A 24,839-nucleotide genomic window follows, 5' to 3' on the forward strand; every position below is an offset into this window, starting at 1 on the left:
TCTGTGAGTGAATCAGTTGATATTTATGTGTGTGTATCAGAGAGCTGCATAAAGTGCATGTAAATGAGTGTTTATATGAAATGTGTGTGTGTGTGTGTGTGTGTGTGTGTGTGTGTGTGTGTGTGTGTGTGTGTGTGTGTGTGTGTCTCTCAGCCCGTCCCGTGACTGCTGTAGTCAAACACTCCCTTCTTAAAGAAAGGAGAGATGTCGCACACGGCGTGTTTTGAGAGGTTTAATCCACACTCATCCGTTCTCAGTGGGGAAGAGGAGGATGATGTCATCATCACATGGAAGAAGTTCCGCAGGTATTGCTGGGAAAACACAATGGCATCATCAGCATCTTAGATTAGGAGAAATCCCTGTAAATTTCAGAAGTTTCTCATTCAATGGTGAATAACAGTAAACATCTAATTACCTCCAACTGACTCCGGCGTTCCGCAATCATTCTTTCATCTCTGTTTCCAAAAATCTTTTTGGGAGGGAAGTCCAAAGATGCGAGCTAGAACAAGACATTTAGGAATTAAAATATGCCATAGTTGGGTGACTCTCACGAAAACATGTCTAGATCATATTTCACCACAAAATCAATAAATAAATCAAAAATAAATAAAATAAAAAATAAAATAAAAAAATTGATGGTCCTAAAAACTTGTTTAAATTTTCTTTAAGCAAAATATAGAATTATTTTGGAGTGAAATTTTTTTAAAAAATAAAATTGTCATGTTTCAAAAATAAATTTGATCTAAAATTAATTTAATCTTTTGCATTCATCCAGAACAACAAGCTTATTGCATGAAAATAATGCAAAAAAAACAAAAACGAAGGTCCTAAAAATGTGCTTACATTTTCTTTAAGCAAAATATAGATTTTTGGGGGGTGAAATATATTTATAAAAATAGTGAGATTATATATATATATAAAATTTAATTTAATTTAATTTTTTCCATTTATCCAGAACAAGCTTATTGCATGAATGAAAATAAAAAAAAAATTGGTGGTCCTAAAAATGTGCTTAATTTCTTTAAGCATAATATATAATTATTTTGGGTTGAAATACATTTATAAAAAATAAAAAAAATAATAAAAATCATTACAAATTGACAAGGTACATACATGAATTTGATCTGAAATTAATCTTTTATATTTATGCATTTATCCAAAGAAAATTGCGATGCATTCCAGGTATACATTTCATCAGTATGTGCAATGCATCCTCTGGGAATCGAACCCATAACCTTGCCGTTGCTAGCGTCATGCTCTGCTTGTTGTGTCACATATGTTTCCATATGTACATGTATGTCATACCTCTGGATATTTTAGCTTCAGAGATTTGTGCATCTCCCGAAAACGACTGTATCTTCTAAACACCGACCACGTTTCATCCAAAACAGTGATCTGAATACAAATGCAAAACCCCATATCTTAAACATCAAAGATTTTCATGTACAGAGATTTTTTATTTACTGGAGGTCGCCGGATGGTCAATTCAACAGTTCTAATGCACTGATTGAGACTGTATAAAATGCAGACAAACCTTGACTTCAAACTCGAAGTGTTCATCTTTGCCCTGTCCACACCGGACATAACGCGGAATACTGATCTTCACCGGATCCTTAAGACTCTCTGGACTCGGATCCAGAGGAATCGACACCAGCCGCTGTGGAAAGATGGCAACTGATAGTCAGAAAACATGAAGAAGAAATGACATTCCCTAAACCCATACCATAAGATCATACCTCGTATTTCAGTTTGCGCAGATCGATGCGTTTTTTATCGTTGTCCTGAGAGATTGAAATAGAGTTTATAAGGGTCACAAAATTACTAACACATAACTTAAAGCAGCTGATTTCAGGGGTCAAGCAAGCACTTGTTTTGTCATTTCCCATCAATAGCTAGGTTTCCATCAAAGTTAACTTAAAATTAAATTAGAAAATATTGTATAAAACATTTGCCAATAAAGTACCGCTTCCATCCCATGTGTTCAAGAGAACAAAATCATTACTTCCTGGGAAATTGGCGCAAAATATCTGTAATAAAAATGGAAGTTGTTGCAATCGGGGAAGCCACTGTGGCTTTTTATTATACATCATACATGACTAGCGTCTCAGAGCGTGCAGACGAAACTCTCCTGGAACAACATTACAAACAATCAATCAGATTTGAGGGAAAAGTTTAGAGTTTATGTCAAGTTTAAGCTTACAACCAGGGTTAGGTGCTTCTACATCAGTGTTATTCACCTATCATTTCCCTCTGATTTTAGGGAGAAGTTATGGGTAGGGTTAGGATTAGGGGTAGGGATAGGGTTAGGACTATGTTTTTGGACAGGAATGTTGTTCCAGGATCAACAAAAGATGTTGATCCAGGAGCATGTCTTACTTGGAAAAATCACAGCGAGCGAATGGAAACATAGCTAGAGAGCAAGGTGAACACAGGTGAAAATGCATCTGCGCAAGATATCGGTGGGCAGGCTGCATGCTCCCAAAGTGGAAAACCGCAGAGGAAAGACCCAATCTACTGACATCAGAGATTGTGAGCGATATGCAAATTATTAAGGCTAGATCATGCAAATCACAGTCCACTCAGCTGGCATTGATTGGCTGACGCCTGTGCTTACCTCATCCGTCAATCTAACAGAGCTACCGTCACTATCCTGCTCCTCCTCCTGTAGAGTTAAACAACTGTGTTGGTGCCAAAAACAATCCTGTGGGTTTTAATCATAGACTGCATAAAACAATGGACGTAGTGTCCGTGACGTCACCCGTAGGTTTCTGAAGAGCATTTTTAAAGCCCAAAGTGGGCGGAGCCGGTCGTCGCCATCTTGACAGCGCGTCACTCCCGGAGATGGGAAAATGGGCAAAGAGGCGGGATGTGGGTGGAGCTAATAGACAGCAGACAAACGGCTAGTAGTGACAGCAGCGGCAATCCACCTGTCACTCAAGTGGCCACTCCCTTAATTATGCAAAACTGTATGGCTTAATATAATTTAAATGGATAAGTTGTGAATACATTCACCCCCCTCACAGCTGTCATGAAGGGAAAAATTAGCTATAGACCAAAACCACTTTTTGTACCAGGCTGTAAACATGTTTTTTTCTGCTGTAAAGTTTGAATAATTTTAATGTGCTTTTGTCATTTTTGTCTATTTATCTATTTTTATCATATCTTTTTAGCTTTTTTTTTTTTTTATTTCAACTTAAACTAATTTCATTTTAGTTACACAGGCAACATTTCTAATTTAAGTTTAAGTTGTTCATGTGATTTTATTTTATTTCATGTTTATTTTAATCCATATGTTTATTTAAATATATATTTATATTCTGATCATATTTTTTTCCAAGCACATTTTACCAATTCCAAACACATCAATCTTAATAATTACTATATACTATTTTGTATATAATCATTTATAAGTGATATATAATTGTTAACGAGGGCTGGAAATGAAAAAAACGCTTTATATTCAGATGTGCATAATTATTAAGCAGGTTTTCTTTTACAAGAAAAATGGGCCAAAAAAGAGATTTAGATCACACTGAAAAGTCAAAAATTATTAAATGCCCATGAGAAGGATGCAATATTATAGAAATTGCAAAATTAAGGACAAGAAATTGGAAATTGACCACTGGGGAAAAATTGCTCATTGGGACAGCAGGGTCACCGAAAAAAAAAAAAAAAAACAGGTTGAGAAAAAAAGACGCATGTTAACTGCAAAAGACTTTAAAGAGTTTGGACTTAATTCTTCACCTTAATTCTTAAGGTGATGAGACACGGGGCAACTTTTTGAGCAATGTTGCAGGGCAATGTCACCAAGTGATGATGCATGGGCACTTTCCCATTGAGAATGGGCAACAAATTTCTATCTGGATACATTAGATCTAAATTTGTTTCCCATTCTCAATGGGAAAGTGCCCAAGCATTATCGCTTGGTGACACTGCCCGGCAACATTGCTCAAAAAGTTGCCCCGTCTCTCATCACCTTTAGTCTCCAGACTATGGTTGTTTCAGTTTAAAGTGAGCTGTAGTCATATACCTGCAGTGAGTCCTGAGGACAGTGAGAGTGTGTTGTTATTCTCTCTGTTCAGCAGGTTCAGTTTCTGTAGTCTCCGCTGCACCTCTTCTTCAATATACGCATTTATCCTGAGTGATTAGGAAGGAACAGTTCAGTCAAAAATGAAAGTTCTGACCAAATCACAACCAAGCAGTAAAACTGTACTACATGTTGCTCATTTGAGAGCATTGAGCAGTGTGTGCACCTCTCGTCTCCTATCGACAGTACAGTGGGGAGGGTCTGTATGGGGCTGACGGGAGACTGGTTCACATTATTCTTATCCTCCCCGTTCACACTTAGACTCCGCACACTTCCTTCACTCTCACTGATCCTCTGCTTCAGCTGGGCGATCTCTCGCTCCATCCTGAGAAACATCCACAACAAAATCATAAGGATAAGAGCTCTAGATTTATCACATTCATTTCTAGAGACGCCTGGGGGCCGCAAAGGGGTCCCTAGGGTTAAGAATGTTCTTAATGGGATTAATAAAGTTTTTACCATACCTTAATAATTTTCTCACACAGTATAAATGGATTTTATACATAAAAATATACAGCTCAGCTACCTTTATATTTATGAACAGGGTCCCACAAGAGGATCATCGTATTTAAGGGTCCTTAGCATCACAAAGTTCGAAAATGAAACCCCCTGTGTTAGTGTGCTCCTAAAAACCAACTCCTCACCTGTCCTGGTCCAGGTCTTGTGTTCCTGTAAACCTGGAAGTGCTCTGTCCTAGTGCGGATTGTGACCTCCTGCGGGGCCCTTCAGTGTCCGGCTCCAGGCTGAGGCTCCTGCGGTAGGCTGTGTGTTTCCTCTCCAAACGCGCGACCGCCTGCTCCAGAGCCTCCCGCTGCTGTTTCTCCCTCCACTCCAGGATCTCCTTCTCCTTCCTGCGAACCTTCTCCTCCTGACGGGCCACGTTTGCCGTGAACTCGTACGACTGCTGCAGCTGCTGCAACTGCTCAGCGCTCGCGCTGTACTGAGACAAGCGCTCTTCCTTCTCCTCCAGCTCCTTCTCTACCTGCAGACAGCAAAGAAAGATAATGAAAAGTTTGAGATGCTACTACTAAAACAAGTTCTCTGGGTGAAAATCTTGAGTTTAAACAAGTTAAACACGTCTCAGATATTCTGATATTGCTCAAATTCCTCCTTCAAGGTCTACAGGAGTTGTTTTGCCCCTTTTTATCATCCCATTTAACCAGAGTTTTCAGAGTGTTACCTGATACAGAGTCTCATCCAGCTCTTTGTCCTTTTCTTCTGAACTTCTGTCCAAACTAGGAGACCCTCTTCCCCCTCTCACTCTTTCCAGGAGCTCGCTGGCTCTCTGTCGCTCCTCGGAGACGGCAGGGAGTTGTTTCTCACGGATAGATAGGAGTTGTTTCTCTTTAAACTGCAGCCTGTGTTCGGCCTGCTGGATCAGAACCTCCTCCTGACCCAGAGAGGACACGTCCTGAACGCCACGCTCCATCATGTCACGGACCTGCAGAGAGGAGAAGAGGATGAGACACAGTGAATCATCAGATTCGATTCAATTAGATTTTAAATCTCATATTGATTTTGATTCCAATTCTTTTGGTTATTTTTATTTTTTGGTTATTTGGTTATAAAGTTCTTTTTACTCACATTTGAAAGAAATTCTTTCTGCTAATGCTTTAAATTATTAACTTTTTCAGACTGATTCAAACTGTGTGAGTCAAACTTTCAGAAATAGGGCTACAGTTATTGTGTTGTATGTTGTAGATTCACAAAAAAGAACCAGCTCAAAAGAGTCATTTGTTCGTGAATTGACTTTCACAGGTCATGCTGCATCATGAGATTAAAAGAATAATCTCAGAAGAGTCATTTGTTTGTGAATCATACTACACTGGTTGTGTTGTATGCTATAGATTCACTAAAAATAGATTCACTAAAAAGAACCAGCTCAAAAGAATCATTTGTTTGTGAATTGACCTACACAGGTTGAACTGCATCATGTTTCGATTCACTAAGGGTGTCTAGGACAACTTTGAGGTATCGCATACCAGACGCGCACATTCTATTGTCAGTCTGTGGTCAACAATATTGTTATATTTAAGGACATTATGATATTAAGATAATGTCTGTACTGCGATTCTCATCTGGTGTGCGACCCATTTTATTGATTCACTAAAAAGAACTTGTACAAACTGCACAATTTGTTCATGAATTCGACTGTACTGGTCACGATGTAATTTATTTTTCTACCAAGTTAGAAGAAACATTTGAATATATATATTTTAAAATAAAAATAAACAACATTACCATATTCAACAGTATGTAAGTGTCAGGAAATGTGCCACACTCTTATCACAATAGTTAAAGATAACAACACTCTAGATAATACCCAAATAATAGGCCTGTTCACAAAGTTATATATCTGGTTTCAGTGTGCTTTTGAAATACGTCCAGCTTTACCTGTTTCTGTTTGTCTTTGTGCGCGTGCAGCAGCAAGCCGAGAGATGTGCGTTCACTGGCCACTTCCCGTTCCAGCCGGTCCTTCTGCTGGATCAGTGACTCCTCCAGCAAACCCAGCTCCTCCACCTGCATCTGCTTGAAATGTTCATAGCGTGCCTGCGCGCTCCTCCGGGCCTCCTCCCCGCTCTCCTCCTCTCCATCAATGCGCGCCTCCTTCGCTCTGAGCAGCTCCTCCCTGAGCTCGGTGAGCGTCCGTCTCTCCTCCTCCAGTCGCCGAGCTTCATCTGGAGTGAGCAGGGCGGCCGCCTCCTCGCTGCGCTCCCTCAGCTGCTCCTCCAGACGCCCGACGAGACTCAGCTGCTCCTTCTCTCGCTCCTCCAGACGTCTGGAAGACATTCATTCCGACATGGTTTCAAAATTAGGCACACCATACAAATATATCAATATAAAAAAAAATCTAAATGTAAATAAATTTTAAAATATATGGTATAGCACTTCTAATATAACTTTATAATGATTATAACTTTAACAAATAAAAATAATGATAGATATATATATATATATCATTATTTTTATAAATAACTATTACTGATTTAGTTATTTTAATTATGTGATACTAATATTATTATGTATATAAATTTTAAAATAATATGATTATACCTTTAACTGATAAAACTATTACATTTACTTTTACACAGCACTACATTTAACACATATATATATATATATATATATATATATATATATATATATATAAATAAATAATTCAAATTATTATTATTATTATTATAATAACATATATAATCATAATAATTATTATTTTTAAATAACTACTATTGTTAATTTAATTTAATTATTATATTATTATAATTATTAAATAATTAAATATATTAATGTTATGTGATACTAATTTTATGTATATAAATTTAACTATATATATATATATATATATATATATACATACATACATACATACATACACACACACACACACATATACATATATAGTTATAATAATAATTGAATTTAATTATTATTTTTAATTACTATTATTAATTTAATTATTTTAATTATTCAATTATTATATTATAATGGTTAAATAATTAAATTAAATATTTTATACTACTATATAAATATAATTAATTTGATTTTTTTTTTTGTAGTTAAGTTACAAAAGAAAAAAATAAATGATTTTCATTTTTAAATAATTAAAAACAATTTAGTCTGCAATTTAGTCTGGGATTGCTTTCACACTAATATGTAATACTGAGACATATAGATATATAGATATAGATATATAATTAAAAATATTTTCCAAATCGGGCATTAACAACAGGTAAATGTTTTTGACTTTTTCACCTGCGTTCTAGCTGGAGTTTGACGGCCTGCTCCTCCCGCTCTCTTTTGAGCCGCTCCAGCTCACGGAAGAGCTCGGTTTGTTCTGCTCGCTCTCGCTGGACCTGAGCCTTTTCATCCTCCTCCAGATCTTCCTCCTGCACCTCCTTGTCCTCCAGCTTCTGCTTCGGTTGTAGTCTCCTTTGCTTCTGCTGTTCCTGCTCCTTCTGATCTCTGTGTCTCTCCTCCTGAACAAAACAGACATGCCTTGACATTCAAAGATGGTTCATAAGAAAGCATTATTTCGATTTAAACTCTTGTTTGAGGTGAATTTTGCCTCTTGGTGTGGAAATGGCTGGAGATTAGATTAGACTAGACAACCCAAGTACAAACTAATGCGTTTATGTGCTGCCTTGTGGAGAAATAACTGTTATGATTTTATTAGCGGGAAGAACAGAACAATTCCTGCTTTACCGCAATGAAATATATTATCATCTTGTTATTAAAACTGACAACCATAAAAACGCAGTCTGACCTGGAATCGCTCTTTCTCAGCAATCAAGTCCCTTAGGCGACTCTCGATGTCCTGACTGCGTCTGCGCAGACTCTCCTCCTGTCTGAGTATGCGCAGCTGCACCTGCTCAGACTCCTTCCTCTGAGACTCCACCTCCTGCTGCATACGCTCCAGCTCCGCCTTCTCACACTTCTGCTTCTCCTCCATCTCTTTTATCAGCCGCCTGGACCAACAACAAAACAAAGGGAAGGAAGGTGATTGTAGTTAACTAATGTTAACAAAAACATTATTGTAAAGTGTTACTAAAAATGTTGTATATTTGCATAAGTTCATTTGGATAAAATGCTAAATGAAATGTAAATTAGTGGGCAGGAATGCTTTATGTCAATAACATGTTTCACTGAAGTGTTTTGCATATATTAATAGTTGATAAGTCACAAGACACACCTTTTAGTTTCCAGTTTTTCCAGTTCTTCTCTTTGCTGCCTCTCAAACTCCAGTCTGGGACATATAAGACATGATTAGTTTCCACGCTTAGAACACACACACACACACACACACACACACACCACAGCAAACTCACACCAGCACATGGGATGAGGGTCTGCATTATTATGAGCATCCAGCAGTCACATGGCATGCGCTGCAACTATAAGCACATGCTGCAGAACACACAACTTAAAAAAAAAAGAGATGGACACACACGCTCAACTAAAGTGTTATGAGGATGATGATGTGCTCCTCACAAGCATGATGAACGAGAAGTGGAGAGACTAAACCAACAAATACTGATGATTAATATACATATAATACACGACAGTTAACATGACAACACTAGTTGTGCTTTGGTTCTACCTGAGAAAGATGGGACCCTTTTCAGTGAAGAGACTGTCATGAAGAAGTTCAGAAAGAGCAAATGTTACCAAATACTGCTGCACAAATCCTAACTATTAGTCTGAATTCTGAAGACAATTCAAAAGAATAAATGATGACAGATTCTTTGGGTGAACAACAAATAATAAAATAAAATAAAATAAACACTTAGTTGTGTAAAAGTGGAGAGTGGTTGGCGTTCATTCATGACATGAAGTTGGTGTAGTGGGTCATCGCCCAGGTTCATGATCCGTCATGACAACACAACACAAGGGTTATCATCATGCGTGATCGAAGATCAGAACTTCACCAACAAAACCATCATAAAATTCATTTTTTATCCTTCTGTTAATCTGACGATGCAAAAAGCCAACATGCATTTTGTTGTTTATTAGGGATGCATCAATATAAGTTTATAGCCGATAAATCTGTGGTTTAGCTTGTTTTTATTTTTGTAAACGTGTTCTCACTAGAGCAACCTAGTCCAACCTAAAATTATACATGCTTGAAATATTAAAATATGTACAGCAAATTTGAAACCTGGCACAGATAAAACATTGTTTGAATTGTAAAAAGTAATGTTATTTTCATCCATTACTGGCCAAATCAAACCACTGTTGATTATTTAGATTAAAATCAATCATTATAGATCAACATTTAGGATGATTCTCAAAAAATTGAAAACTTGTAAACATAATCCTTCAGAAATCATTCTAATATGATGATTTGCTGCTCAAAAAACATTTCTGATTATTATCAATGTTGAAAACAGTTGTGCTGCTTCATATTTTTGATCAAAAGAACTGCATTTATTTTAAATAAAAATCTTTTGTAACATTATAAATGTCTTGTTTTTGATCAATTTAATGTGTTCTTGCTGAATAAAAGTACTAATTTCTTTAAAAAAATAAATAAAATCTTACTGATATCAAACTCTTGTGTATAAACCAAACTCCATTCACAACATTGTTGTATACTTGTCCAATTCATATTTTTAGGAAACTTCTATATGCGCATTATCCTCCATTTGTAAATACCAATCTGGTCACTGATATATTGTGCATCCCTATTGGCTGTTTTTGGGGAAGGATCTCTGGTGATCTGGCAAGCGGGGGTTTGAATTAGTGACTTTTTTGTCAGCTGTTTTAATGAGCTGGGCATCAGCAGTACCAGCAATGGCGCCGGAGGGCATGAAGAGAGAGGAGGATGGAGAGAGGAGGGAAGAGGAGGCTCCTGGGAAGGAAGAGAGGGATGAGGGCTGAGGAAGAGGAGGCGGCGTGGGCAGGAAGATACCACTCGCTCTAAGGCACATGTATACGCACACAGGCAATGGCTTACCCCGGGTTATACAGCATGACTGTGGAGAGGTTTTCACAGGATTTGGACAGATCAGACATGGATAAGCTCAGACTGGTTAGGAGGCCGCTCTGGAGAACAGGGGGAAAAAAAAAAGTCACCATAAAATCAAAATGGACAATCCTTATTTTTTTGTTATGGAATATTACAGTGTTTATTATAAATGAATTATCCGTGCACGTCATTATTTTTTAAATTCATTTGCCCTTGTAATCTTTAATCAAAATAACTTCCCCTCCCTCTTGCAGCTCATCTCTTCTCTCTTCTCTGATGATGCGTTTACTGCAGTGAGGGCGGGGCAACCTGTCACTCACATGAGATCCACCAATAGCAAACCACAAGCATCCAATCAATTCACAATGGACAAAAGTCCTGCCCAATATTTGTTCTTGTTCAAGCCACCGTTTCACTCGGATATACGTCACAATAGGGAAAGAAATACTATCACACCTTTCGTTTCGTGCCGACTTCCACACACGTGTGTCTAGTGCTTAAGTTTCATGTGTGAATTTCTCTCACCTTTCTCTTTTCTCGCAGTTTAGCCGCCTCTTTAGGATGATTAAATCTGAACATATTGGTTCTGCCGAGGAGAATGACAGCACCTGAGAAAAAACAAATGCACTAATTAAACTGCTGTTTAAAGAAAGACACTAAAGCAAAACTATTGATTTTTCATGCACTGGTCAATTTTGAGATTTTTGGCTATTTTGCGTTCATAACATTTTTTTCACACTAGTGGGGGAAAAAAAACACATAATACACATTTAAGAGTTTATTTTATTACACTTTATCTCTTTGCATCTGTAGAATTTAATTACAATACAGATCTTCGAAGGCCATTTTCTCAAAATGAACTTTTCACCTGCACTGAACCACAAATCTCCACTTAAACTAGTTTTATTCCTATATATATTCTGAAGGTTATTTCAGTAGGGTTTTGTTTATGTATAATTCACCTGATTTATATTGCATTTTATTACTATAAACATGTTAAAATTGTTTTTTTGCTTTTTTTTTCTGGCTGTTGACAGTATGATTTATGGAGTTATAAATAAGAGAGATCTAAAATACCCTCTGTAAAAACTCTAACCAAATTTAACCAAGAATTTTGAGTCTAGCTTTATGCAATGTTCAGAATTCTGTTCTGGAAATGTATGCAAATTCGTGCATATCTAATTAGATAATGCCACATTTGCATATTTAAACTTGTAATACAAAACAATTGTCTTGTACTGTGATTTAAAAAACTGGATAAGCAAAGTCAGTCCCACCAGGATTTCAAGATGTGTGTCTGTGTGTGTGTGACTTTTGAAATTAAAATTACCAAAATGATTTTGGGGTGGTAATTTCCAGAAATTTAGGAAAAAATTGCGATAATATATTTTATAATTAGGATGCTATATTGTGTATTATGTTAGATGCACAATAGTCATACATGATACAAAGAACAAACAAAATCCATAAAGCTTGTTTATTTTTGTCTCTTACCAAATTCTGACAGCCTATATTTTAACTTTTAAAACAACCTATGGACAATTTTCCCACCTGACCTATGTAAACACTAATAGCACTAATAGCATGTGTAGTAATTTATACTGTGCATACTGTGTAAATCCAATTCATACATTCGCAAAAAAGCAGGTGACATTTCAATCCACCTGTACCAGCAGTAGGTATATTAGGTTGCTGTCACTTTAAGACATACAGTAATGCAGGGATCCAATATGTCCCAAACTGGACATAACCAATTGTATTCACATAAAATATAGTATACTGCACTTTTAATAACTCCGGCATATCATACTTATTTTGTCATTCATCCATGTTTGTTAATCGCTCTAATGTATGTGTATTAATAACTATAATAATACTGAAAGCTATAGGCTACATAGCCTGATAAATATGAAAATATATAGGACTACATATGTTTTACAGGAAATAGGACTACAAAAAAATTTAAGACCACTCACTGACATCACATACTGTATCCTCATGAAAATAATGCAGAATTAAATTCAATTCAATAAGATAATTATAATTTTTTGTGAGACCTTTTTGATTTTTGTGATTATTTCACAGTAAAATGAATTGTGCAGGATCACAAAAAAAGTGGCATTTTGTTGATTTTGTGTTGTATTGAGTGGTCATGGACGTAAAAAACTTGAGGGACTGTATGGATATGTCTATTATATTCACTTGTAGTGTCTTGCCTTAATAAATGAGAATCCTTATTTTATAAGATTCTAGTTTTCGATATCAGATAGGGGTATATATATGTGACCTTGGTTGAGCTGGCAGGGCTCAGTGATCTGAACTCCATTGACCGAACACTGAGCGTCATTCAGAGGAATGAGAGTGACCGTCCCGTTCCGATTCTCTATCAGACAGTGCTCACTCTCCAGACCCAGACCATGAAGAACTGCACAGAGACAGAGAGAAAACATTTACACAGGCTAAATTACATGATATGATCCATAGGATGTTGAATTGGAATGACAGGAAAAATCATTTTCTTTTTATTTTAAATGCGAAGTAACACGTGTTGACAAAAAAGTGGCATGGGTAATTTATGAATTTATGTAATCCTGAATACTGAAAATTAAATATATTATTAAAACCTACACAGTTTAAAGGGATAGTTCACCCTAAAATGAAAATCAAGTCATCATTTACCCAACAGTAACTGAACTGAAGCAGAGAGAGTTCAGTCAATGAAAACACATAAGAACTCACTGATGTCCGGTTCATTAGTGGCATCATCACGGCCAACGTACGTCCTTCCCTCCTGTAAACAAACACAAACCAATCAGTTTCACTCAATGCTCACTCTACTGTAAACTACAGACTGATGAATACTTTTATCTGCAGTGGCAGGTAAAAATTAGGGCTGACTGCACTAACTCTGTGACGTCCATTACCTTTAAATGATAGAGAATGATGCCGGTGCTGAGCAGATCATCATCAATCCCGATAAGATGAGGCAGCTCGGAGTCCAAGATCACTCCGATTCCCTCCTTCCTCAGAGCAAGAGTTTCTTCCTGTTCAACACACACGTCATAAACACTCAGTGGATGAGGTGACAAAAATAAGACGCTCGTGTTGTGTGTTCACTGCGACAAACCTTCAGGATGTTCTGAGTTTCATTCCATTTGTTCGTCCATTCCTTGGTCAGCTCCAACACCTGCGACAGAAAAACATGCACAAGACTGTGTGGGTTGTTTCATATCCCAAAACCTACATTTGATTGGTATACTGGCTTCATTTTATAGAGAATAGAGTTTCACACAGCATTTATTACAGGGCTTGACAGTACGAGAATTTCACTCTCATTTGCGACTAAAAATAGATGTGTGCAAACTATATATTTGATTATTTAGGAGTACTTGTGCGAATAAAAAGTAGGTCCCCACGGGTCTTTAAAAAGTATATATTTTTTTTAATTTAGAGTCATAAAAAGTCTTAAATATCTTAAATGGTATGACAAAAGTATTAATAATAATTTTATTAAATCGGTTAGGACCTTTTTTTGGGCAGTAAATAATGGCGCAAATACCAGTAAATTGACTACCGCAATCCTTAGTAAATCACATTGCATGATTCAATTAAAAGTGCATATTTTAATCTCCCTCATATATTTGAATGAGCAGCTAAAGATATTTCAAAATAAGAGTCCCTGTGTGTTTCGGACTTCTTTATAATTAAAAGTCCCACATCATGCAGAACATATTTTTTTAGGATTATTATTGGTATTTCAATTACAAAATAAACTGTATCTGGATTTTAATTTGATATTTAGAAAATACACAATTCTATATTTATTAAATAAATACAGTTTGAAGCATTATTATTTTAAAACCTATAGTGTACCTAGTTTGTATTTAATAAATTAAATAATTTTGCTTGTAAATATCTCCTTGTATCCCTTTACTAAGGAAAAAAATTTAATTGCACCCCTAAAGTCCTTTATGCACTACTAAATTAGGAGCACATGTTCTTCTTGGGAAAAAAGTAAGCATCAAGCCCTGTATTAGCAAAAATGTAGCCTGCTGTCCAGCACATTATGGGCGTGAGTGCATGACAATGAGTAGATTTAGAAACTGCTTTTTCAGTGTGACTGCATCAGCTGAGAGGAGCTTGAACAGGAGCTGTTGCTATGTGATTATGAAAGGGTGTATGTTACCCTGGCTTCATTATGATGCAGTTCCTCCTCCATACTTAACGCTGTGGGGGAATCGAGCAGCGCTATCTGAAAAAGACAAAATATAATAGCAAATGAAAAGAATTATTAAAGCTGATACTGAGGTAAGAAATTAAGATTATTAGGCAATTACAATATAAAGTTAATTAAAAGGCTCATAATCCTTTAGGGTAGATAACAATTGTCAAGTTCACGTTCAGACCTGATTTCCCTGTGCAAGCAGTGCTTTCAGCCGAGCGATCTCTGCCCGGAGTTCACGGATAAGTCTAACGTTGGAATCTTCATTAATCGTGGGTTTGTTGATGATGTTTTTGGCACGGTTAGCATAGCGCAGTGTGCTCAGTGTCTCCCCGTAGTTGACGTCCGCAGGTGATATAGCTGGACAAAAATATATGCAAATAAGGTAAGATCTCATAGTAGTGATATTCCTCAGAAATACTCTTTGTACTCATGTTATTATGCATTGTATGTTTTTTTTTTAGTTTTTTTTTTTTAAGTTTGGTTCTTTTTGGTTCAAAAGCTTGGAAATTGATAAAAAAATATATATATCATTTTTTATTCACCAAGGATACTTTCAATTTATCAACAGAAACAGTAAATACATTTATTATGTTACAAAAAAAAACCATTTTTAAATAAATTCTGTTCTTTTCAACTTTATATTCATCAAAGAATTGTGAAAAATGTATCACGGTGTCCACAAAAATATTAAGCAGCACAACTGTTTTCAACATTGATAATAATCAGAAATGTTTCTTGAGCATCAAATCAGCATATTAGAATGATTTGTGAAGGATCATGTGACACTGAAGACTGGAGTAATGATGCTGAAAATTCAGCTTTGATCACAGGAATAAATTACATTTTAAGATATATTAAAATAGAAAACAGTTATTTTAAATTGTAATAATATTTCACAATTTTACTGTTTTTGATCAAATAAATGCAGAAGAGATTCTTTCAAAAACATTACAAAATCTTACCAACCTCAAACTTTTGAACAGTATTGTATATTGTATTTGCATTATGTTTAAAGTAAAAAGAAATAATATGCATAACATTTTTAAATAAGATTTAAAAATGTACATAAGAATGAGTGTCACATGACTGCTCACTCACTAGCGATCATGATGGTTTTTGAGTTTCCTCCCAGACTGTCCTTCAGGAGCCATGTGAGCACTGAGTCTCTGTAAGGAACAAACACCTGCTTCTTCTTCAAATGACTGTTCCCGCCTTCCTGTGACAGATCAGCTATAAAGACACAAAGAGCCATCAGAATACCAATTAAAACAGACTACATTTGTGTTCAAGAAAGTTCTGGCATTTGCACCTAAATGTTCATACATAAAGGCAATAGGGCACAACAGTTCCTCTCACCTAAGGCGGAGATGACATTTCCCAGAGTGACCAGTGATTTGTTGATGTTGCCGCCCTCTTTGAGTCGGACACCAGTGGCCCCGGTGGCGTCTGCCCTCTCACTTCCTGCCAGGTCCACCAGATGAATCTTACTGACCGTCTCACTCGGCATCTCAGCATCAAACTTAGCCTGAGAAGAAGGGAATAACAAAATGTATGATTCTACTGCTGTAGCAGCATTTACTAGTAAAAGTATCTTGTTTCTTTAGCAGTATTTTTCAGCTGGTTCAGCTCATGCAAATGCACATTCACACAAGACATTCCAGGTGCAGTTCCATGTGTAATGCGCTACAGTCACCTGTGTGAAGTTGATGGTGAAGATGGCATGTGAGCGGCTACTGGCGTCGTTCATGCCGGTGCTGGCTGTCGTGCGGTTGATGTTTCCCGCCTCCATCAGCTCCTCCACATCACTGTAGTTCTGCACCAGGTGCTTTGACAGGTCTGAAATCAGTGAGGAAGCATCTGTAAGAACTCACAGCAGCTAGAAATGCAGACACCTTTGAATGCTACTTCAACTGCAATATTTACTTGATCTTTACTCAATATTTACTTATTTTACATAATATTGCAATATTCACTCAATATTTACATGTCTACATGATATTGCAATATTTACTCGATGTTTACTGAATGTTTACTTAATATTGCAATATTTACTCAGTATTTACATATTTACACGATATTGCAATATTTACTTGATGTTTACTTAATATTGTAATATTTACATGATAATGCAACATTTACTCAATGTTTACTTAATATTGCAATATTTACTCAATAAATATGCAATATTTACATAATATTGCAATATTCACTCAGATTACTTAATGATTACATGATATTGCAATATTTTACTCACTATTTTCTAAATATTGCAATATTTACTCAATGTTTACATGATATTGCAATATTTAATAAATATCTACTCAATATTTACATGACAGTAACATTTACTCTGATTAATTAATATTGCAATATTTACATGACAATGCAACATTTACTCAATGTTTACTCAATGTTGCAATATTTACTCAGTATTTACATGATATTGCAACATTTACTCAATGTTTACTAAATATTGCAATATTTATTCAATATTTATGCAATATTTACGTTTATATAATATTGCAATATTCACTCAGATTACTTTATATTGCAATATTATGCAATACTTACATGTTTACCTAATATTGCAATATTCACTCAGATTACTAAATATTGCAATATTTACTCTGTTTACTCAATGTTTACATGATTTTGCAATATTTACTCAATGTTTACTTAATATTGTAATATTTAATAAATATTTACTCAGTATTTACATGATATTGTATTTACTCAATATTTATTTAATATTTACTTAATTTTTACTTAAAATGTTTTTAAAATGTTCTTAAAATTCACTTAAAATGATAATATACAGTATACTCATGTAATTTATATTGCAATATTTTCTCAATATTTATTTAATATTTACTTTAAACTAGTACTTGAAAAATTCAAGCAATGTTTACTTAAATAAACAATACTAGAAGACTACACACTATTGTTTTGATTATTTATATTAACGTTTAATTTTTTCTTATTAGAGGAGTGTTATCAATAACATTCATTTTTGCTGTGACATTGAAAACAGTATGAGAATCGTAAAATTAATACGGAAATTTTACTACTGTGACAATGTTTATGATTATGCATTGATTCGCAGAGATCTGGATAAGGTTTGAAGTCATGGTCTTACCTTCTACATAGGGTCCCTCTTTCGGATGCTCTCTGACTCTGAGGTTATACGTCTTCGCCATTTTTCTCCTTAACAAGTCCCGCACCCGTTCATTGTAAATCTCCAAATAGCTGCCAGCATAACCAAAACATAAGAGTAGGACAGGTTTTCTGTATGCAACTGGTTTAACTTTCAAGACTTAAATGTGAAGTGTATCATTTCTGTGCTACTAGCAGCATCAAATGTCAATTGGGGTGGACACAGCAACACTGGCTCAAACAATAAATGCATGAGTTTGGGACAGGACTGCTTGAAAACAGTCATGTTTATGGAACGATCACGTCACAATATTCCTTATTTAAATAATTCCCACCCAAGGCATACGCAAATAAAGGGACGAGGCCTGGTTAGTTAGTTAGTAGTGTGTTGAAACTCGCGGTTATAAGGGCCGTGACATTTCCCAAACACGCTCAAATTGTTGACCAATCACAACACACTGGTCCGGCCGACCAATCAGAGAACATTGAAGGAGGGGCTTCACAGAGACCGGAACTAAACAGAGCGATACTGGATCGGGAAGAGACTGGGAAGAGAGGTGCTGCAACAATGTCAAATGTGTGAAAAATAATGTGTTTTTGTGTTTTTTTAACTTTCAAGCATGAAAACCTATTCTAGTAAACCCGAAAAACAAAATCAAGACTTTGTAAAAGGGCAAACATGGCCTCTTTAATCTGTGTCTGTAAAGAGTGGCTATCATTTGACTATCATGTTTCAGCTATCGCACAGCGCAGGATTTTCACAAATGACTTACCTGACTTCTGTACGGAAAGAGGCTTCATCTCTTCGAGTCATTCCTGAAATCCGGCTGAATAATCCTTCACAGATCCGTGGGATGAGCCCGACGTCACCCTATGGCACAGCAAGTCATGATTCAGAGCCTATATTCAACAATCTACAAGCAGTCGAGGGTATAAATCAGCTGCCTGAGAGATTTACTAAAGCATATTTGAAATGACAAAATCAAAAAGGAAAAACACTTGTATTATTGAAAGAGCTTAAACAGGAAGAGCTTACAGGGATGCCCATCATGGTGTGTGACTTCCCCGATCCAGTCTGGCCGTAAGCAAAGATGCAGGCGTTATATCCTTCAAATGCTGCCTTCAACACATCAGTGCCTAGATCCTTAAACACCTGAAAACACACACATATATCATGACTGTGACATTATAGTATTTTTATATGCAACAATGCAAAGCTAAACCGAAAAAAAAGCTAAAATCTAATCATAAAGTCAAACTATGTACTGTTAAGCTGAACTGTACTGTTAGTAATAGCTGGGCATTTACAGTTCCTTTAAGATCAGGATTTGTTTTAATCTGCCTCTGGGAAACCATACCAATATTTTAGTTTTTCCTCTACAACACAACACCCAAGATTGTTGAGACATCTTAGCGCCAAGTTACATACCTTTCTAAACACAAACGCTAAGAGGATCAATTCCTAATCAGATCTGATTCTTTTATTATGCATTATTATGCTTGCTGATGTTCTGTTAACAAATTACTGCAATCTTCAAACAATTATACAATTTTCAGCAGACAGTCTGTTCATATTTCCACTGACCTTCTCCTGTGAGACAAAGCTGGCGTTTTTACAGTCCGATGAGTCGTAAGAGAAATCATATGTGAACGTCTTTGCTCTGTCTCTCACAGAGTCTCCAGTCACTCCATCTGGTATCTGATGTACAAAACAACAATTAGTCTAAAATTATAGTTTCATATGTGGAACTCAATCATTTAGAGTCGCTCAATGCAACATACTTTTAAGTTAGTGATGGTGGTCTTGTTGCCTTCCATTTCGATGATGCATTTGGCAGACAAGTCTTTCTCCCTGTGCGAAAAATCAATAATACATGAATAAAACATATATTTATGTACTTCATTCATTATTGACGCACAGAGTATATCTGTGTAAGTCCACAGGCATTTACTGATGATTTAATTTAGAGCAATCAACAGATCAAACCAGGAGTCTATTGTCAACTTGAAGCTTTTATGAGCTGTTTAAGATGGAAAGCAGAATATATAGGGTTCAAAAAAATTTTTACTGGTTAAAAATGTTTTTCATTTTAAATTATATTATCAACATAACGATTATGAGTGAAAACATTTGGAATAAAAAATTAATTTTCATTTTACTTTTGGATACAACTGTACTGTATAACATTCGAATGAAACACAGGAACAAAATATTAAATAAAATAAAACACATATTTCTGCTCTTCTATAATCCATTGTTTGCATATAGTGCCATAAATTCTCAGTATTACTTTACAAATTGTTTTTAATTCTCATTAATGATTGTATGTTCGCATTACTTTAATACATTCATTAAAATCAGTATATTGTAAATGTAAATTAAAGGCAAAACCAATTATTATAAATACTTTACAACTTATATATTATAATGATTTTACTTTATATATTATTATTATACAAATATTATGATAATAAGACAAAGAGAAATGCATTTTCCATTCAGTTCACTAATTAATCTGATTCTTTAAAACAGACTTTAAATAGACTAGTAAAATCACACCTAGCTAACCAGAAATTAGATAACTAAATAAAATAACCAATATTTATAAATACTTTAAAATTTAATATTGAGATACTTAAGTGAATGAGGTATTGTTTTCATTATTCATTATTAATATCATTATTAACAGAAATAAACACTAATAACAAAATATTAGACAAATATTATGATAATAAATATTTGGTACCTGATCCAAAAAACAACAGTCTCACAGCAAAGTTACTGAACTGAGGCCCCATTACAGCTAAAATGGACTAAAAATAGATCTGAGTTCACTTTCAAGGCCAGACAGTATGAAAACAAAGAGAAGTGTGTCATTTTTATCTGGTTCACTTTATGATCTCTTTGATGCTTTTAATTACACTCCAGTATCAAATCACACTTATCTGCATAATATTATGGACATGCTGACTCTGAAAGTGCCTATGACGCACAGAGATTTGGTCAGAGTCATGGCGCAGCGGGTAACCGGACAGTCGGGTTCGAATCTGCCCTGCGTCATGTCAACTTCCCAATGGATAAAAATAATCATAACAATAATAATAAAACAGAAATAAACCATTAAACGGAGTATTAATAATGTATTTATATTATTAATGTTAATAATGATAATAAATACAGCTCACTAGTATTTAGTTGGGTTTAATAACATTTGTGCTTTACTAGTGTCATTGTATTTCACTCCGCAGCTGTTTCGACATTCACGCGAACATGTTTATGTGTATGTTAATTGGTGTATTTGTGTTTAACACGCACTCACCGTCTGTTCATGGGCCGGACCCGCACTGCCACCCGAACCGATGCCATGACACATCCCTGAGGATCACAACCACACACTCACTTCAGTCACTTCTCATAGGTGACTGACACAACTCGAACCGGCTCCGGATGATGTGACTGTATTCGCGTAAAACAGACCAATGTGTCCGTGAGAGGAGCAGATAACCCTCGTCTAGTGTTCACTCAACAGTCATCATGCAAGAAGACGAATTTGTCCAGGACGCTGATGTTCAGTTCGTATTATTTATTTTCCCGGAGTGATTCACAACGTCCTGCTCTTTGCTGGCTGTAGGGCGGCATACAGAACACATAGCAGACGCGATACTGCCACCTCCCGGCCTGGAATTATCATGGATTATGCCGGGAACAATAACAGATAGGCTGAGTCCGAAAAAAAATGGGCAGTTGACTTGTTGCCTCGCTGTGACTTAGTAGGCAGCGTTTTCAGCGAAACTGATTTCGGACAAACTTCTGAGGCAGTGTAGCAGTTTAATGATCTACAGCAAAATAGAGAGAGCTTTGGTGATAACTAAACGAATATTTAACTACTACAATAGTAGTTTCTCGCTATTAATGCGTTCAGAGGTGAAAAACGGTCAAAAACATAGTTACACACAAACCGACCACCAACCGCAACTTTCAGACACCATCTTTATTTTTTAGCTCAACTGTCACCGAATGGAAAGCACAGGATTGTGGGATATCAAAGGCAGCGAAGGATTCATCTATGCTGCCTTCAAAAATCTCAGGAGACGGGAAGAGAAGCTAACATTGGGTTGGGAAGTGCCTTGATGCCTTCCTACCTTGTTTTATTCATTAATATTTGTATGATGGTGAAGATCTGCTTTTGTCTATATGGTCATATGCTATTTTAATCTTCTCTGTTCTAGTCTATTCTACTTTAGTCTTTACAGGTTTGCATTTAATCCAATAATAACAGTCTGTTCTCTTAGTTAGGTTGTGGACCTTTCATATAATTAGACTATTATCAACCTTAACCTGCATTTCCATTAATTTGCTCTAATTTATGATTTATGCCAAGTCAGGTCACATCTTCAAGTTCTATTCTATTCTAAAACCTCTGTTAAATAAGATTAAACAGGCTGATTTTCTTTTTATCTAACTTTATTCATTGAGCGCACAATGTGAGGCATGAAATTATAACACCTCATGATGAATAAGATATTTTAGACATTTTAAACACACAATCACTGATGAATTACATATGTATCAGTGACATTATTGTTACCTAATAGGCCTATACATTTGTTTTCTTTATTAAAACAAAGCTGAAATAAAATATAAATATTAGAAGAAAAACTTAAATAAAACTGAACATTTTGTCTTGGCAACTAACTGACAAAATATGTTAAAGTTGAAGTACTTAAAATACTAAAACTGTAATAAAAATAAAGGTAAATATTAAATATTTAAAAAATAAAAATGTCAAAAGCTCATAAAATTACTAAAACTTCAGAAAAACTGAAAATATTAATAAATACAATAGTATTATGTATAATATAATGCTAGAATAGTATATAAATAATACTACTGGTATTTATTCTGTCATGATGTATCAATAAGGACAGACAAAAAATAATGACATTATTAAATATCTTTATTATCTAACTTGCAAATTAAACATTAAATTTACAAATTGATTCTTTAGTAATGGATCTCTCTAGATGTTACATTCAGAAGAAAAATAAATTGTGACATTATTGTTGTATTATGTTGTTGCTGCTCCCCGCTGAGCGTCCACAGGAATGATGGTTCCTCGGATGCCATCCTGAATCCATTCATGCTGTCCCGTCAACATGATGGTAATATCAGCTCTATTCGTTGTTATGTTTCTTCAGCAGCACTGACAGAGCCAGCAGACACTCTTAACATCAGCTCATTCACATGAACTGAGTTTACAGAGTTATAAGGCAATTCCTGAACCATTAGCAGCTAAAGTGCTCCGAGTCCTGAATAACAGTTCTTGCTTCAGTTTTTTAAAGTGCCCATTCGCTGATCTGGATTTTTTTCCCACAGTTCATAGCCAGTGTCGCTACAGCGTAAGAGGAGAGGATGACAATGGTGGAGCCCACAAAATGTGAGGAGGCCCCACGAGCCGGGACCTTTAGGGCTCTCCGTGGTACGGATCCTTCTGCGCGAGGTAACGTATGCGACACAGATTCCATGATTCCCGTCAGCGGAAAATTTCAGTTCACTTGGCTCTTCTTCGGGAGAGTTGAAGTTACAGAAGTTGAAGTAGCTTCACAGGCTTGAGCTGAAGATAGCAGATATTATATCAGTCAAGTTTCAGGCTCAGTTTCAGACACATGTCCATTCATTAAGACTGTGTCCCTTCAGTCTGTTCCTTCCTTTATAATTCTTGCCCCATCCCGCCCTCATGACACGCATTAAATCCCTAAATTAGCCCAGTGTCTGTGTGCGTCAATGGGATGTGGCACAGATAGCCCAACAGAGGTCAGCTAAACTGGGATCACACAGTCAGACACGTCTGAGTTTAATTCTTTTAGAGGAGTCCAAGGGAGGCTCTGTAATACAGAGAAGGGATTTGAGCGACGGGAAGTCTCACACTAACAATATTAGTCTAAAAAGAACGTGACAGGAACCACTGACCAAAACTTTGTTAAACAAATCCAAACTATTTTACTATTTGTCAAGATCACAGCTCTGCACACCCTGGACATTCTCTAAGATGATTTCATGAGGTGTATTTTAAACCTTATTGAAGAAGTTTGAATGTATCTGGATGCCTTTCTTTCTCTGTCTGGTCCAACTGTTCCATTTAAAAATAAATTTAAATATAAAATGAGATTTTTGACAATTAAAGTAGTAAAAAAGTAGTAAAAGTAAAATAAAGAAACAAATAATAAGGCAAAATTATTTTTTTAATTTATTTTTTATTATGTTTTTCTGATGTGCCTGGGACACTTTTTCAACAGCATTGAAGGACTTCAAAAGAAAATAAATTTCAGTTTAAAATAAATTAGAAATAAATAAAAAGTATACAGTTAAAAAAAGTAATATATATATATATATATTACACACACAGTTGTAATTTTTTACTACATTATTACAGTTTATTCACCATTTTTTTTAAACTATAGTGAATAAACTGTAATAATGAATGAAATGTTCAAGGTGTCTGAATAAATTTTGGTTTGACTGTGTGTGTGTGTGTGTGTGTGTGTGTGTGTGTGTATCACACGACTACAGAAGCTCTTATTGAGAATTAACAGAGGTTTAGATGTTGATGTCTTATTGAAAATGTTTAGTTTGAGGTCACCATCATGGAGATCAGCACTTGCTTTAGTTGAGCTCTTGACCCTTGACTTTTGTTGAGTTGCTTCTTTATCAGCAATTGCGGGTGTTTTCAGAAAACATTTCTGCATTGATAAAGCAGATCTCCATGATGGTGACCTCAAACGAAACATTTTCAATAAGACATCAACATCTAAACCTCTGTTAATTCTCAGTAAGAGCTTCTGTAGACATGTGACAGAAATAAAGTCAGTCTGGTTAGTAATAAGTGAAGCTGGTAATGCTGTTTGTG

The 24,839-nt window shown here is 35.6% G+C and overlaps 1 protein-coding gene across 1 annotated transcript; it reads right to left on the reverse strand.

Annotated features, from left to right (window-relative positions):
• Positions 1-81: 81 nt before the first annotated feature.
• Positions 82-21,582, reverse strand: kif16ba (kinesin family member 16Ba). The gene is made up of 31 exons (XM_051892733.1): positions 21,252-21,582; positions 19,714-19,783; positions 19,517-19,630; positions 18,968-19,084; positions 18,705-18,802; positions 17,915-18,024; positions 16,472-16,614; positions 16,135-16,303; positions 15,877-16,008; positions 14,960-15,135; positions 14,740-14,805; positions 13,681-13,740; positions 13,478-13,597; positions 13,293-13,344; positions 12,841-12,978; positions 11,079-11,161; positions 10,542-10,630; positions 8,778-8,831; positions 8,352-8,553; positions 7,841-8,064; positions 6,482-6,866; positions 5,268-5,528; positions 4,732-5,069; positions 4,254-4,412; positions 4,031-4,137; positions 2,093-2,103; positions 1,737-1,892; positions 1,535-1,657; positions 1,306-1,395; positions 416-499; positions 82-311 (listed from the first exon to the last, which is right to left on the reverse strand). The coding sequence occupies exons 1-31, from the start codon at positions 21,296-21,298 to the stop codon at positions 150-152; spliced, it is 4,140 nt and encodes a 1,379-aa protein (XP_051748693.1). The 5' UTR covers positions 21,299-21,582; the 3' UTR covers positions 82-149.
• Positions 21,583-24,839: the final 3,257 nt, after the last annotated feature.

Source organism: Ctenopharyngodon idella, chromosome 1, assembly GCF_019924925.1.
Source record: "Ctenopharyngodon idella isolate HZGC_01 chromosome 1, HZGC01, whole genome shotgun sequence".
NCBI classification, from domain to species: Eukaryota; Metazoa; Chordata; class Actinopteri; order Cypriniformes; family Xenocyprididae; genus Ctenopharyngodon; species Ctenopharyngodon idella.